This window comes from Saccoglossus kowalevskii, chromosome 14, assembly GCF_978046115.1.
Source record: "Saccoglossus kowalevskii chromosome 14, keSacKowa6.1, whole genome shotgun sequence".
Classification (NCBI taxonomy): domain Eukaryota; kingdom Metazoa; phylum Hemichordata; class Enteropneusta; family Harrimaniidae; genus Saccoglossus; species Saccoglossus kowalevskii.
The window spans coordinates 29,428,690-29,446,521 of record NC_140654.1 but is presented as its reverse complement, the minus strand read 5'-3'; the positions used below and the strand labels follow the sequence as shown (position 1 = coordinate 29,446,521).

Sequence of the window (17,832 nt, the reverse complement as noted above, 5' to 3'; positions counted from 1 at the left end):
ACACCCGTAGGAGTCACACCCGTAAATGAACACAATTAGGACTCACACCCGTAAATGAACACAATTAGGACTCACACCCGTAAATGAACCCAGTAGGACTCACACCCGTAAATGAACACCTGTAGGACTCACACCTGTAAATGAACACCTGTAGGACTAACACCCGTAAATGAACACCTGTAGGACTCACACCTGTAAATGAACACCTGTAGGACTCAATCACACCTGTAGGACTCACACCCGTAAATGAACACCTGTAGGACTCACACCTGTAGGACTCATACCAATAAATGAACACCTGTAGGACTTACACCCGTAGGACTCATGCCCTTAAATGAACATCTGTAGGACTCACACCCATAAATCAACACCCATAGGAATCACACCTGTAGGACTCACACCCATAAATGAACACTCATAGGAATCACACCCGTAGTTGCTATGCAAATATTTTTGTTGAGAGCCACTTGCCACATGCAAATGTTCAGTCATAATGACAGTGTCACTACAGTATTTTTACCGTCAGATATCAGGGCTTTCTAGATAATGTACTAAGTATGAACCATGCAAACGATTTTTTTTAATCGCACATGGAAGATCCACAATGCATCACAAGATAAACATCTATTACTCACCACACCGGTGTCTTGTCCATTATTATCAATCACTAACTGATTATATCGAACACCAGGATCTGTTGATTCATAATATACTGTACCAGCAGCACCTGGTTGCCATGACGATATCCCACCATATGCAGTCATTATACCATGGTAGTTACTTTGGTGATAGAATGCAGCAATACGACCTCCTCCACCACCACCACTTGAACATTCACCATTCTCATCTACAAAAGCTGATAAAAAACAATTTACTTAGACAAGAGAGTTTCAATTGACTCAAAATCAGTCATTCTGCACTACACAAACAATTTTTAAAATATTTATAACTGGTATTAAGATTTAAGAAAAGGTGGCATTACATCTCAGTGTGATGCATTGTGGGCCATATCCACCTCATGCTAATTTAAGGGTCATTTGTCTATTACTGGAGGACACTTTTATTTCCAAGCAACATATTTTGTGATCCAGCAGAAATCATGTAATTTTGTAGCTGTGAACATTTTCCTGACTTCCTTGAGTCATTGACGTTCATGACATTGTGAGGAGCCGTCAAGCTTTAAATCTATTTATTTGGAGGCAGAAGAAGTACAAGTTAATTTTTTATTACAAGCATTGAAATCACAATAAGGAACTACGCAAAACACAGGCTATAGATACAGGCATGAGTGAATGTCAAACATTGTACATGTGATACTGACAAAATAAAGTGATGCAGTGTCTGATGCAGTGATAAATAATACATGCTTGCAATTGTGTAATTAATTAGAGCATTGACTGGGAGCCAATGTAATGGTTTCTATAGTGGTATGATGTGGGTTAAAGGTATGTAAACATGTGAACTAAATAAGATATGGGTTAATTTTGTATTTTCAAAATTTTGTATTCATTATTCAGGTTCAGCACCCATTACGAATAGCGTACGTTTCTCATGCATCAGTCATAATGAATGACAGCCACTAAGTCATGCAAACACCATTGAATGATTAAATTATAAACACTTATATCTGTGAACGTTTGTATATTTATATTCACTGTGTGTTTTGTACTAACCTGCTCCACCATTGGCCTCTACTCTCCCAACACCACTCAAGATATTGGTTACAAGTAAAACACTACCGCCACTAGCACCACCACCTTCTCCTCCATTGGTTATCTTTCCTGATTCACCATCACACCGTATTATTCCTGCAATAATTACACATATAATGTAGGTCACCATGAAATTTCACTTTTAAAATTGGTCATGATGAGAAAGAAGCAACACGTATACTTTTAAAATTACATCACAACTCAAAAAGATGAATTAAAGTGGCACTGTCGCCAGAAATTTGAATACAAAATTCTATTATAATTTGTTTTGCTTAATTTACTACAACGCATGCACTATTACACTATAGTAGACTCTAAACATGATCATCACTCACAGTCATAACAGTACTTTATCATCACAAAAAACATTAATTATTTCCAAGCATAAAACATAGTTTTAACAATTATTTACTAGCTAGCAGGTAAATATGCAAATGACTTTAGTAGATCTCTGTAAACTGGTCACTCTAAATCTGTAAACATTCATTGTTATTTGAGCTCTCCCTATGCACAGGTACAATTCTGATGATAGTGTCATTTTCAAAACCATGATTTGATTACTGTAAAATACTTTATTTTCGATTGGAATTCATTTTCACTATTTTTGCTGATGGAATGATTTAGTGAAAATAAAATCCAGTGAATATACCTTTTTTCCTATATTTTACATTCAACTTGTCAAAAATCAGTGAAAATAAATTCTATATAAAACACCCAAAATATCTTTTCAGCAAAAATTGATTCCAGCTAATATAAAGTAAATTTTTGTATTTTACAGTAATACAACTTATCTAAGTTTACTCCTACGACATTCATTGCTTTATGTTCTCCACATTGTTAAATGTGTGAGTAGCGTTCAAACAAATGGTTGAGACACAACCTCATTTGCTGCATTACATCTTATTCCCTGCCTCCAGTGGACAATATGATAGTACAATTGTGTATCTGGGATGTCAATATCAGGTTTACTAACCATCAATATGAAGCAAGTTGTCTGTGTTTATCTTGAGTACTCCACCACCATGGGATTGTTCATTACTAGCCATACTGCCGAATTCATTAGGGTGTACAAAGTCTCCATAAAACATACCACCACCACTAAAAGGACGTGAACCTTTACCGCCTTCACCTCCATGTCCAGCTCCAGATTCATAATGCCCTTCTCCAAGCCCTGCTGAACCACCAATCAGAGACTGTGTAAAAAACAGAAAGTATTAACTATTTTTTTGGTTCATGAGTTGTATGACCAGTCCATTTGCAATTTTAGAGACAAGTTTTTTGTATGAAAATATGCAAGTTGATTCTTCATTACCATTTTCTAAGCAGCAGAAATAAAATTTACTGAATACTTATAAGTATTCACTGAGCTTTAAGCAAGTTATTTTCATTGACAAGTAAACTCCTGCTAATTAAATCCCTAAGAACATAAATTACAATAGAACTTTTCAGGTTCAATGGGAATTCCATGAATTTAATAAACCAAATAATTTGATCCAGAAAATATTAAAATAATCAAAATACAGTGTTTGACAAAATATTAGGTTTAAAATGCAGGAAAAGAAAATTTATCCAACTTTCAAACTCCGCCAACATTGGAAAACATGGATAACCTAGATTTTGATCAAAAGTTTGATGAAGTTGGTTAATAGTGATAAATAATATTATTTACGAGGTTTGATAAAGAGAATAAAAATCTTTGTTTAGTGATCCACACCTTGGAAGACAAATCAATCATGGCTTGGTCATCTAATATAACAACATGTGATGTAATTGTTAATCTGTCAGCTTCAAACACCGATCCACTAGACAAATGTAAACGATTGGTTGTCAGGAATAACCCATCTTCATCACTCTCTGATATAACACGACCTCCTCCATACACTTCAAGATGATCAAATCCAATATCACGGATACTCTCATGGGTTTCATTGGTCACATGCCTAAATAAACAATAAATTCGTTATGTTAAGATATAAATTAATTTTTAATTTACTAAAAAACATAATATTAAAACCAATGAAAGAAGGACAGCTTCATGCCTTGATTTGACCATGAATTGTAATATGTGTTTATTAATTGTCAGTAAACTTTTGTCATTCTTCTGAACATTTAGTTTTGCTGTAATTGAGTCAGAGAATTTGTAATGATGATGATGGTAGATTCTGCCAAACAAACATTTTTACTTCAAGGAAATCGGGTTATGACTGGTAAATATTTATGAACATGTTTTTGCAAGTTCTTTGCTCATATATGGTCTAGGTTTTACTGACATATTTATAATAAATAATAATTTAATTCCTAAATATTTCTGGTTTAATAGTTAAAACTGCCTGATACCTCAGAATAAGTTTTCCTCCACGTCCAACTGTAACGTTTTTACCCCCAGTCAATGTTCCTTCAATGATGACAGCTATATCATATATTTCAAGGGATGACGCTGTAATCATTTCACCATGTGGATAGATAGTTATACCCCAACGCAGTCGAGGACTGCTATGAGGAAGTTCTACATCAAACACCTGTGAATATAAAGATTCCAGTAATTAGTTTTAAGATCATGGTAATTTCACATGTGTTTTAATTTCAGGTAATATCTGAATTATTTTTTTAAATTATAAACCTCAATTGTAGTATATATTGTTTCTGTCTGCTGTTCTGAAGAAAGTTCATGATAATTTGTAGTCAGGATTTTGGTGCATTAAATGAAAGATGTTTGATAGAGAATACATCACAGGTTTACCTGTAAAGGTCCGATATGTACTATGCCTGAACCATCACCCTCAGATTTCTTTGCCAGAATGTTCTGCTTCACCATCGTCTCAGGCCATGGCCGAACAAATGCCAACTCTGCTTGACCAGTGACAAACATAGTATCGAATAGGAATTCATAACCTGGTTGGTCAACAACCCATGTACGACAACTAACACTACCACGATGTCGTCCTACTAAAGAAATGTAATCAATTGCTTCATTTAACGGCCTCCCTATATTGTTATTGTCCACGTACAGTGATGTGTTCAATCCTTGGGTGTTATGTAGTATAATAGTTCCAGCACCACCCACTTCATGTAGACTTCTTCCACCATATGCTTGGAGATGACCAGTAAAATAATTATTGATATAATTGAGAGCCATCCTCCCTCCTCCACCACCGCCTCCAGCATAGTTTCCACCCTCTGGAACTGACCCTCCGTTGACAGTTATCAGTCCATACCCTCTAAAGTTAACACTCTCTGTGTACACACCTCCTCCACCACCACCACCACTTGATACACTCATAGCATCACCACCGTTGGCTTTCAGACTTCCATATATCTCAATATCAAGGGCAGTGATACTAATGACACCACCTCCTCTACCGCCATCAGTCAGGTTGCCACCTGAGTTACCTCCCCCAGTACCAAAATCTCTAGGATGATGTAAGTATCCATATGCTGGTCCAACTTTCTGCGTATTGTAACCCTGTCCACCACTACCTCCATGGCCACCACCAGAACCACCTGTTGAAAATATAATTAGACTGATTCACTGATAATTCAACCCTGCAGTGATAAAGTAGAATACTCCTTGATCAATAAGATCAGATTAATATCAATTTTGGCGTGTATACATATACTTCACAAAATTGTTTTCCTACAAATCATCATCAAAATAGATGATTTTCCATTCACTGCGAGAACTTGTATATTGTGTGAAAGAATCAACTGATTTGATTTTTAATTTCACTTTTTTGGTTAATAACTAAAGTTGAAATACTGATTTTTGAAGATAGGAATATTGCTTTGGGATACTCTTATTTCATCAAAATTGACCATCATCAAAAATGTAAAGCACAAAATTAAGCATGGAAATACCCCAAAATAATTTTGCATTTGTTGAGTGCCACACAACTTTATGACGTCATTACGACTCTATGACCTTTGTTTGTCCTGTTTTTACATTTGATTTCACACATAACCATGGGATCTCACAACTATTGAATTTGCATTCGCAAGAAATTTCTTCATGAAATTATATGCACTATTTTGATCATTCATGTGACAAGTTTTCATACTTACCCCAGTATGGTGAGTATATTTCTCCATGTCTTTCATGTATATATTGACTACTTTGCTCACTAACATCAATAAATCCAGCTTCATCTATGATAACAGTGTTAGCATTTACTTCAACCCAAGCAGTCTGTAAGAAATTGACACTCAGATGTTATGACTTGGGTTTGCAAATGTCTTATAATTTTAGCCATACTGTGAGTGCAATGAATTACAGTTGGTTAATGATATATACAAGGACAAATTTTTGTAGTGATACGTTGGTGACAAAGTATTAAAATGAGTAAATTATATTGCTAATTATAGGAATGCTAAATTCTTTATAGAAGCATTTGATGACATAATCTTTTAGCAACAAAAATAGCCACCAGTCCGTCAAAAGTAATGAAACAAAATACAAATTTACATGTATACGTGTATAAACATATCTTGTATTTTTGCCAAATTAGAGCAAAAATTGGTATAGGCATACATGGACTGAACTCCTTACAAGTTCCTGTCCCACCATCCAAATAAGATTAATTATTCAGATATCTGGTCCTGGTCTTATCATAAATTTCTATGTCTATGCTTGTACACTTACCAATATCTTGCCACCAGGATGGATGTGTAGTTTATCGCTTAACGATAAATTCAATGAAGGATAATCTGGATTGGTCTCAGATAAATCTGGATCTTGTCCGTACCAGGACTGAATCGCACCATCAGATAAAATATCCAGGTTCAATAAATTCAGACATTTTTTATCGTCTCCAGATGAGTGACCCTTAAATAGAAAAAGATGCATAATTTTGAACCAATTGGACATAGTTTTCAATTAGCAACAAGTCTTGATCAAAATTTGGAAAAAATTACGAAAATAATTTGTACTTTTGAAATTAGTATATGGTGACAAAAGTTGACTTTGGCGTTCAGAGTTAATGAGATTCATCACATAAAGTCATTATACCATTGGTTCCTGTGATGAAAATATTTAGTCATATCTCAAAATTTTTGTTCGGTAGCGGTAGTTATAAGATGGGTACTAATGGCTTTTCTGAATTATTGACAAATTCTGACAAACACTATTCATGTTTTATGAAATCCTATAGAAATAGTTTCGAAGAGACCCATTTTTATACGTTTTCAAAAAAAAAAATTATTGATGCAGAGTAAAAAAGCTCAACAGTGAATGACTTATGTCTAAATCAACAATTATGTGACACTTTTGAAACAAAAAAATACAATAATTTTGTTTCGCTTATTTATGTGTTTGAACTGTCCTAAGGATATTTATTGTGAGTTGTAAAATGCTTTTACAAGTAGAATCAGATCATTGAATTAAATTTACTTTATTTTCAGTTTAGCAACAATTTCAGTACTGCGATGATTTCATGAATCGAACACAAAATAAATATTTACCTGACTTCCAATATGCAAATTGATATGTGTACCAATCACAAGATTCTGTACTCCATCTACTTCACCATCAATATAGATGTCTGGATAGTCCAGATTACTGAGTGTGACAGCTGAAAAGATAAATATAATCATTCCTGTCACAATCATGTATCATACATTGTAAAAAAAATGAATATTGGCTATTACTACCATTATTGACATAACATGCACATCTCCATACTAAGAGACTGACCAAAAATCCTTGACATATATCACCAACATTTTTCCACTGAATGTGCTGAATATAAAATTGAGTGGACCTTCCAGGCAAGGATTTCAAAATATGATAAACGCATGAAACTCAGTAATTTATTTTAACACTTATTATTCACTGGCTCAAAAAAATCATTTGAGAATTTAAAATATTCTTGAAAGTTACAGCAAATATCACTAATGAGTAAGCAAGTTAATTGCAAGCAACAGAACATATTCTGGTATATGTACCAAGTTTCAATTAAATCAGTCCAGAATTGGCTCCAGATATATTTGGTTTTTGCATTTTAACTTTAAAATGGCTGCCATTTGGCCATCTTGCATCGGATCATGAAACAAATGCATGTTTATAGTGTGTGACATGAAGTACGACTTACATATGAAATTTGAACATGACTAATCCAGACATGTCTGAGATTAAGGTGTGGATGAACACACATACACGTGCACATACACACAAGAAGGAGAAGTTTCCCTTTTTTAAACTTCTGGGACTAAATTTCATATGATCATACATGTACATGTATATATAGAGTATAAATTCACCACTAAATGCAAGATTAAACAACCCACCTGTTGGTAGCTGTACATATGAATCTTCATAGATGTAAAAAGCAGCAGGGAATGGTGACTGTGATTCTGTAATGATAATAGGAAAACTCTCTGCACTGTGTAGCATACCAGTCAGATCTCCATATATTTTACCAATCTCCACCGCAGTAGAATAATTAACATTGCTCTCAAAGGCTAAATGAGCACCTTGATTGATGTGTACCTCATCAAACCAGTAAGAATCAACTTGATGCGCTTCACCAGTAATTATATATGCTCGAGCAGAGTCTTCCTCAACATCGTGGAGTCTATGATCCCGTAGAGGCGTTCTTCCCTGGTTGTCCACTATTAGAGTAGTCTGAGTGCCATTTGGTGTAGTATTAGACATGTAGATAGTTCCAGGTCCACCAGATTCTTTGTAGCTGACCCCACCATAAGTGTGTAAGTTACCAGTATATCTATTATCTTCATAAGTATACAGAGCAATGCGTCCTCCTCCTCCACCACCCCCAATTATCCACAACTGTGAGTGAAATATAAATTGTACTTTCAGCTATCTTGTACATTACATTCTATTATAAATATGATAACTTGTAAAATTTTACATTTAAAACAAAGTTAATAATAATTAAGTTTTCAATTGAATCCATTGAATCCAATCATGAAGCAAAATGATGAACTCATGCATCAATTGGCCCAAATATTGTGGAGAACATCAGTATTCATGGGGATATGGAGATATAGATTGTAACAAAAATCAAAATAGTTGGCCATATTGAATCCAATCATGATAACACAAATAATGAACACATTCATGCTTTAATGTATGATCACTCTGCCAACATAATGGTCAGACAAACTGCTGTTGCATTCATACATTTCAGAAAAAAAAATAATTACAGGCTATTCCAGGCTATTTTGGTTGTAATTTATAAGGTGGTACAAAGGGAAGTTTCATTCAAGTTTCACCGGAATCAATGTTTTCCATTGAATTAATACAATTCAAGCACAGATTAGAAAATTGCAAAAATGAACTTTCTCACCATCAGCAAATTATAAATGAAAAGGTAGTATGAAGAAAAGGAGCGAGTTTTTATTAACTTCAAGTGTCAGATTTTTTGCTCTAGACTTTTCAAGACTGAAACAAGATTTTTTGGAATTCCGGTACATCCTGGCAATTCAAGGCTACTCAAGGAATGCTGAGCTAATCTATAAATCCCAATTTTGAGATTGAACCTTACTCCCAGCAATAAACAGTATTAAAACAATACTTGCCTCGTCATGAGCAGCTTTCTCATTCACACAATAACTACCAACTTTATGGATTACCAGATGACCATATGAATAAGAGACATTTCTGCGATTATGATAATCATCACAATCATCGATACAATTGTAATCTCTCCAATATTTATAATCTGTACACTCCAAACATTCTCTATGTTCATTACATTTATTACAATGTAGAACACATGCACCATCACCACCATTAGAGGACATCTCACCAGTACCTACATAATCAAAACACAAACACATTATTGTTAGTTTTGTTCATGTGTATTACATTCTATTGATTTTTTGACATACAAAATGTATAGAGTAACTGTGACATTGGTAAACCGTATTTAGCTTCCACAAGTGAAAGTATATATTTCACGATAACTCACCGGATAGAATGTCAGATTGAATATGGATACTTCCACCACTAGCTCCACCGTTACCAGGCTGGTCTGAAGTACCACCATCGGATGTGATCACACCATCTACTATGATAACATCTGCAATCAGCTGAATAGTGCCTCCACCAGACCCTGTCGCCTGGAAACAAATTAATTAGAATAGAATTTACAAATGATGAAAAACAAGCCATGCATGGCACAGTCCCCGTTAGTTATCAAATTTAAGATACATAGTTTTGTTTATAGTAATATAGCTGGAATATAACCATGTCAGGAATATGATTTTTTTAACATTAAAATGATTCACATTTGTATCTGATCGTCAAACAAGTACTTGTCCATATTGAGAGATATTGCTCTGGAACAGCATTCAAAATCAGCCATTTATATATATATATAACATGATGTATAACGAATACCGTATATAAAATTTGAATATAATCAGTCAAAGCATTTAAGAGATATGGCTCTAGAAGCCCAATCATTAAAACAAAATGGCCGCCAGTCAGCCATTTTGAATCCAATCTGAAAAAAAAAATGACGTGCATCAGAAACCTGTAATGTCTAATATATGTACCAAGTTTGAACGAAATCCATTTATAAATGCCAGAAACGCTTGATATTTGTTGATTTTTTTAGCACAAAAATGGCCACCATTCGGCCATTTTGAATAGGATCGTCAAACCAATATATCTGTATATCTATGACATGATGTAAAATGAATATTTAAAATTTGAACATAATCAGTCAAAAAAAGTCAGAGATATGGGTCTAGAAGCCCATTCATTAAAACAAAATGGCCGCCAGACAGCCATTTTGAATCCGATCTGAAAAACAAAATTATTTGCATCAAGGTCCCATAATGTCTAATGTATATACCAAGTTTGAAGAAAATCCATCCGTAAACAGCCGGGAAATGCTTGATTTTGATGATTTTTTAGCACAAAAATGGCCACCATTCGGCCATTTTTAGTAGAATCGTCAAACCAATATATCTGTATATCTATGACATGATCTATAATGAATATTTAAAATTTGAACATAATCAGTCAAAGCAAGTCAGAGATATGGCACTAGAACCACATTCATTAAAACAAAATGGCCGCCAGTCGGCCATTTTGAATCTTATCTGAAAAACAAAATGATGTGCATCAAGGTCCTATAATGTCTAATGTATATACCAATTTTGAACAAAATCCATCTGTAAACAGCCGAAAAATGCTTGATTTTGATGATTTTTAGCACAAAAATGGCCGCCATTCGGCCATCTTGAATCAGATCATGAAACAAATTGACGTGCATATGTATAATATCATTAAACATAAATCAAATACTTATACACATGATAAAACTGTTGAAAACTATAATGTATACACTGTACATTCTAATTACATATCACTGTTCAACCTAGATGTATCCCTATAGACCAGTTTTACACATTATAAAATAGACTAGTACATTGTCATAGGGATGACCTACCTGTGTCCCTCCACCAATGCTGCCCCCACTACCATAATCCACTGGGTCCAGGACATTGTCATATGCAGGAGCTGCTTTAAATGTCCAACTTCCAATGCCACCTCTGCCACCATGTGAAGCCCCTGTACCACCATAAACATGATCAATGCCAGCACCAGGTCCTTCACCTGGTCCATATCCTCTGTAGTTGACATTCACTTCTCCTTCATCATCAACTGTAATGGTCTTGGCTGATATGATGAAAAAAAATCATCGTTAAAATATATACCAAAATGTCACCAACCAGTGATCAATTGCACTTCATATCACCATCTTCAAAAAAATTAATCTGTTGCACAAATATTTAAGGTACCAAGTGTAGATCAAGCTACTGTATGAGAAAGTCAATCTGTGTTGCGCTGGCCTGGACATGAAAACAGTTGCTTGTACAAACAATGAAATGCAAAAAGTGCCAAAACATTGTCCTGCAATTTCTCCAATAAATACATTGACAGGGCTATTACTGCTACATAATATATGTATTCATGTTTATAAATGAATAGACCGCTTTCATTATAATACTGCTACTACACCAGTAGAGTAGAATTGACTCATTTTGGGATGATGGATGATGCCATTTACTATTGATATTAAAAATGAGACAAATCTCTTTTAATTTTTAAAATTTTAGTTACTTGACTCATTGACTTGTACATGTATGCCTAACATTGTTCAACAAGTTTACACGTTTTTAATATATGGGAGTTTAATGTTGTCTTTACCTTGTATGTGTAACTGATTACCAATCAGAGATCCACCTCCTCTCACATGTAGTCCATTTGTTAGTGTCATCATCAGAGCATCATCAACCCTTGCATCCCCGGTGTAATGAAACACACCACCATCATGTATTGTGACATCCTTTAGACTGACAATACTATCTTCTTTTGAGTTTATCCTACTGTCAGCATCCATGATGGTTTGGCCATTCAGAGACAGCTCAAGGTGGTCAATTCCAAACACATGACCACCGTATAACATCAAGTCTACATCTTGTAAATAGGTATGGCTCGGAAATGATGCAGTGCCATTCTGTATGAAGTCAACAAAAGCACACAGTATGTTGAAAAATTGAAATTATTAAAGTCCATTTGGTTCAAATTAACACAGAAATACAATAAAATTAAAACAAGTTTTGGAAAGAAAAATTATGATGTTCAAATAATCAACTCTCCAAAAACTTTCAGAAAACTGTACTTTGAGATACTTGAACAGGAAAACAAGATTACCCCTACAATGTACAACATAAATAAATTTGGCTGTTCAGGATTATTTCAAATTTGAGTTTGTGCTGTTTCCTTGAATTTAGTTATTGACTGGCATTCCACAGTCTTCGCAACGTAGAACGTTCTGTGATGTAGCTCCACCCTGAGACTAACAACTTGTGAACATTTGGCAAAGAACTTTGTTTTATACCTTTCACAATCAATTAATTCAATAATTTTTGTGCACGATCAATGTTGCACTTTTTTTTGTTATGCAAGACAATGTGAACCAAAAATTGTGACGAAATATGTCACTCTTGAACATGGGTATGATAGTTTGGATCTTACATTGGAGCACATCAACACTTAAGTTTCATGTCTGGTAACAGGCCTGGCTTGTGTGCTCTCCAATTGTTTTCAAAATCAATTAATAGATGGATTCTAAATGTCTATTTGTATAACATTTCTTCTCGTAAATGACTCATGTTTTGAAAGATGAAGAGTCCATGCCTGTCAAATTGGCTAACTAGACTGAAATGTGATCTCAGCTCTTCCTTTAACCTTTTCACCACCAGACTTCTCACAATTTTTCTGCATTTTTTTTCTTATATTTTTCAATATTTCTGGAAATGAACCCTAATTTTGCAGCCAACAGACAAAATTTAAGTCAATTTTCACTTTTTACTCAAAGCAATTGGCTATTTTTATCCCAATCTTCTGAAGAAAGGTGCAGACTATAAAGGGGGATTTTGTGATGAAAAGAGGGAACTCGTGGTGAAAATGTTTATAACATGACTCACCTCATAGACAGCTGTACTGAATGGTATTCTATAGGTTGCATTGCCAACAATATCAAAGTATTTGTCAGCACTGACATGCACAGTAGCTGTGTGATCACCAGCAATATCATACACACTTAATCGTCTTAGTCCTTGTGATGGCCAGCCATTGATGTCAGAGGACTCAATGGAGGCATGTGCATATCCACCAATGTCTAATAAATCAATGTCATAATCACGTGACACATTCTCTGGAATGTTTACCCATGTTTTACGACTCTGTAAATAGGCAATAATGTAATACTAATGACTAGGAATATTAGAAAACATATCAGACATTTGGAGCCATGTTTCTACCACTTACTGCAGTAATAGTTATATCCTAGTTATCCAACATGTACTTTTTCTTCTTATTTTTTTAAATACTTTAGTGTGAGTTACATGTAGTTTTTGTTATAAAATTCGTTTTTGTATCTTCAGAATTTATTTTATGTGCAGATTGCAATTAAAAATGCTAAATTTCACCACTAAAAAAATACATGTTTATTGGGACAACGTGACATGGCATTATGACCATCTTCCAATTATAATGTATTATCAGGCATCAACCCAATCAAATTAAAATAGAATCTATTGTTTTGGCTTTTGGATATAATTTTGTCTATTTTTATTGCTTAGTAATTTAATTGTAAATTTTATTATTTTTTATGTGAAATTATCGTAATTGTTAAATTGTTAATTGCTTAACCTTTTGACTGCCAGATATTTTTCTTGCCCAAAATTCAGTGCAAATATTTTCACATTTTGTGAATTTGTCACTAAATTTCATCACAATTTTGGTCCATACTGACAGTTTCAGATATTACTATCAGCTTTTGACCAAGATGTTTTACCCACATTTCATGTGGGGGAGCAGATTGTATACAATCATTTGGTTGCTGGTGTCAAAAATGTGACAATGGCACTCAAAGAGTTTTAAGTACATTAGAGATGTTACTATAATGGTGAAAATAATTAATGTTTTAAAGGGGGAGAGTCGTTACCTGTGCATGCGTCAGTTGGCCATAGCGTGTTTACAAACAAGCGTCTACTCATGAGCCTTTGCGTTTTTAGTGTGTGTTGTTATCGTCGCTTCGGACTCAATTCCCACTCGTGCGCAGGTGACGACCCTCTCGCTTTAACAATTCAGTATACAACAAATGTCATTTTTGGTTTATATGCTCTTCTATTAGAGATGTGTTTTCTTATAATAGTAAATAGTGTGACACACTATACATGTGTACATTTCATATGTGACAAATAATGGTATTTTTATCTAATATCAGTTTGACTACTCCCATTACATACCTGTTTATTAGCATATTCAAAGCTATTATAAATACGAAGTGTTCGATACTCTTCTTCCAAATCATCATGTTGTTTCTTAAGATACACTGTACCAGACGCACCATGTTCATTGTATCCTGCACCACCAGCTGACTCAAAGACTCCACTGTAGTCGTCTTCCTCGTAATACAAAGCCAACCGTCCTCCGCTTCCTCCACCATGTCCAGAACCACCATTGACCTTTGTATCAAAGATTTGTAAGTCATAATATTTTAAATCCAGTTTAAAGTATAGATGCGAACATTGTTCACGTTTTTATAATTTGTTTTGACTGCATGATAACAATGTACTAAATACATTAAGGTTTAAGTAACATTCATCAGAAAACACAGATATGATAAAACTAGTGACATGATTAAAACAACTGATTATAACAGGTGACGACCTGAAGACAGATTCTTCAGCTTTGTCCAGTGCATAGTTTAAAAAAATGTGTTTTAAGCAGAATTTATCAGAAATCACAAAATTGGATAAGACTAGTACCCCTTGTTACACAATTGAAAAGGTTAACCTTTATAAAGATGTGATGATGTCCGGTGCATATTTGTGTTTTGCACAATAAGTAGCTAATCTACTTACTAGTATTCAGGGGAAAATAAAAAATTACTGTAAGCCATGTTGAGTTAATTTTTCAGTAATTTCAAAAGTCAGTGAAAATCGCTAATGTTTATTCCAATAATCCTACGATAAGTATTTATCGTTTCTGAGAAATACTTCAAAATTGATAATTTCAATTTTATCAATCATGAAATAATAAATTTAATATTCACATACTTGGACAGATGAATTGTTTATTAAACTGAGATTACCTGTATACTTCCCATTCCTTCAAACCTCTTGGCAATAATATGCATGCTGCCTCCGCTGCCACCACCTGCATCATTATTCTGGGAGTTCTCACCATTGGCATGAAGAGCACCCTCAACACGTAACAAGCGACTGACATTCATCGTTAGGATCCCACCACCCATTCCTCCATTTGCACCAAGGTGGCTCATACCGCCTCCTGATCCAAACTCATTGGGGAAGACAAACGATCCATAACCAGGAGGAGACGATTCACTTTCGCTATCACAGCTTCCACTGCCGCCATGACTACCACCTGTTCCATAATTACCATATGTAAAACCACCACCTGGACCATCTGAAATGAAGAAAACATGACATTACAGATCTGTGTTGCACATCACCAAAAAACCCCACAAAAAACACATTGCCATAGCAACTATCTATGAAGGAAAATTCACCATGGCAACCACAGAGAATCACACATTGCCATGGCAATCATACATGTAACACTATAAATATTACTGTGGTAACCAAAAACAAACATTACCACGGCAACCATATGTTAAATACAGCAGCAACATGTTCTCCACTTATGTAAAACACGTCTTTTTAGCTAATTTAGCTACCCCAGGTAATCTGCAATTTTGCTAATTCAAGATGTCGCTAATTTAGAATAAAGTATATTCTCACAATGAGATTGTTGGCATTTTAGCTAAATTAAGATTTTGTTAATTCATGTGTTGAGTCAAATTAGCTAAAATAGCATGTAGCTATTTCAATGTGTTTTACAGTAATTACTAAAAATTCCTTCACACGTAACTTCCTTAATTAACCCGGAAAAGTTCCAGAAAACACAACCAATAAAATTGTTTACCTGCACTTCGGTAGCCAGCATTGTCAACATTCAATGACCCAAGAGAATCAACAATCACTTCTTCAGTTTCAATATGCAAATTAACACCATAGAGCTCTGCACCCCCATATACACGAATGGTATGACCCAACAAAGTTCTTCTATTCATTCCATTATGTGTGTACATGATACCATGGTTACGAACATTACATGTCTGGAGTTGTAACATTTCAGTTGGTTCACCATCTATGTTTATCATTTCATGCATGTACAGCTTACCTGAAGAGAAAAACAAAAAATTTGAGAAGTTCTATTTTTGTTTTCTTTTACTAAATATTGTATGCATCAAGTAAACTTTCCAAAGAAAATAAGATTGCATATGAGAGGGTTGTGGTGAAAAATGAAACTGACAATGGCAAAACGAACTGTTCAAAGTAAATGTTTTTATATTTGAAGCAATGTGCCTCCAGAACTGATTTTGTAGAGATCCCTCAAAATCAAGTTGAGCCATTTTGTTGACTGCTGAAGTGAGTTCTTCAAAAAATGAGTAAATGGTATGTGACTAGGTTGGTGACTTAAGGCCCAAACACAAATGTTTTGGCACCTGATTTTCTTCATTTTTACATTTATTTTGTTTGTAAAATGTTAATTTCACTTTACCAAATTCTATAACTATATATAGATGTTTTTCAAGATCACTATAATATCACTGTTACAGTATCATTTTCTGTTGCATCAACAACATACCATTGGAATAACTAGTTGCATCACAGCAAATCTTTGCATTTGTTTACAAAGTAAGTCAGGGCAAATCACAAAATTTTGCGGCGTTGAATAAATTCACAGTGACTCTGATAATTTTGTCCTCCTGAATGTCCACACATTAATAAAAGCAACAAGTCATTGAAAATGACACAGTCCCCGTTAAGTTCTCTTTGTGCTCGTCATATTAAAGCGGAGGGGTTGTCGCGAGCGTGTCCTTGAAACTTGAGTTCCAAGTGGCCTATACAACAGATTGTTTATTTACATCAAAACACGTGTTTCGTGTCATAGTAATATGGCCAAAATAAAAACAGCCGTTATTCAGCCATCTTTGATCTGATTATGAAACACACTGATATGTATGATGTATGTGCCAAATACGAATGAAAATGGTACATAAATTGTGTAAATATAGTAGTAAGGCCAAAAAGTCAGATGGCTGTCAATCGGCCATCCTTGACCAGATTTTGAAACAAATTGTCATGGATATGCATCCTAACATGTATAAAGTACATGTATGTGCCAAATTTGAATGAAAACTGACAGAGCACGTCCAAGATACCGCAAAAAAAAACAAAAACAAGATGCCTGCCAGTCGACCATCTTTGATCCATCATGGACATGTATCCTAACATGTATAATCTATGTACCAAGTTTGAATGACAACTGACAAAGCATGTCCAAAATACAACATTTTCAAAAAACAAGATGGCTGCCAGTCGGCCATTTTGAATCGAATCGCTAAACCACTGCATGTGCATATGTCCCACATAAGGTACTAGGCACATGCAAAGAATGAACGGAATCAGTCCACAGGATTCTGAAATATGACGTTGGATAGACTGACGCAGGGACAGACGGACACACGGACGGACGGACAGACTCAGGAAC

General features: G+C 34.7%; 1 protein-coding gene across 1 annotated transcript in view; it reads right to left on the bottom strand.

Annotated features, from left to right (window-relative positions):
• LOC100369350 (uncharacterized) overlaps positions 1 to 17,832 on the bottom strand; it is a 49,321-nt gene that overhangs the window by 18,916 nt on the left and 12,573 nt on the right. The window contains exons 12-29 of the mRNA XM_085507592.1: positions 16,201 to 16,458; positions 15,347 to 15,681; positions 14,499 to 14,717; positions 13,173 to 13,430; positions 11,890 to 12,199; positions 11,129 to 11,358; positions 9,638 to 9,788; positions 9,246 to 9,481; positions 7,992 to 8,493; positions 7,167 to 7,276; positions 6,349 to 6,531; positions 5,772 to 5,895; positions 4,453 to 5,213; positions 4,050 to 4,231; positions 3,427 to 3,652; positions 2,686 to 2,905; positions 1,674 to 1,808; positions 636 to 856 (exon numbers count right to left, since the gene is read on the bottom strand). Of these exons, the coding sequence (XP_085363718.1) occupies positions 636 to 856; positions 1,674 to 1,808; positions 2,686 to 2,905; positions 3,427 to 3,652; positions 4,050 to 4,231; positions 4,453 to 5,213; positions 5,772 to 5,895; positions 6,349 to 6,531; positions 7,167 to 7,276; positions 7,992 to 8,493; positions 9,246 to 9,481; positions 9,638 to 9,788; positions 11,129 to 11,358; positions 11,890 to 12,199; positions 13,173 to 13,430; positions 14,499 to 14,717; positions 15,347 to 15,681; positions 16,201 to 16,458 (4,661 nt within the window). The remainder of the gene's footprint in view (positions 1 to 635; positions 857 to 1,673; positions 1,809 to 2,685; positions 2,906 to 3,426; positions 3,653 to 4,049; positions 4,232 to 4,452; positions 5,214 to 5,771; positions 5,896 to 6,348; positions 6,532 to 7,166; positions 7,277 to 7,991; positions 8,494 to 9,245; positions 9,482 to 9,637; positions 9,789 to 11,128; positions 11,359 to 11,889; positions 12,200 to 13,172; positions 13,431 to 14,498; positions 14,718 to 15,346; positions 15,682 to 16,200; positions 16,459 to 17,832) is intronic.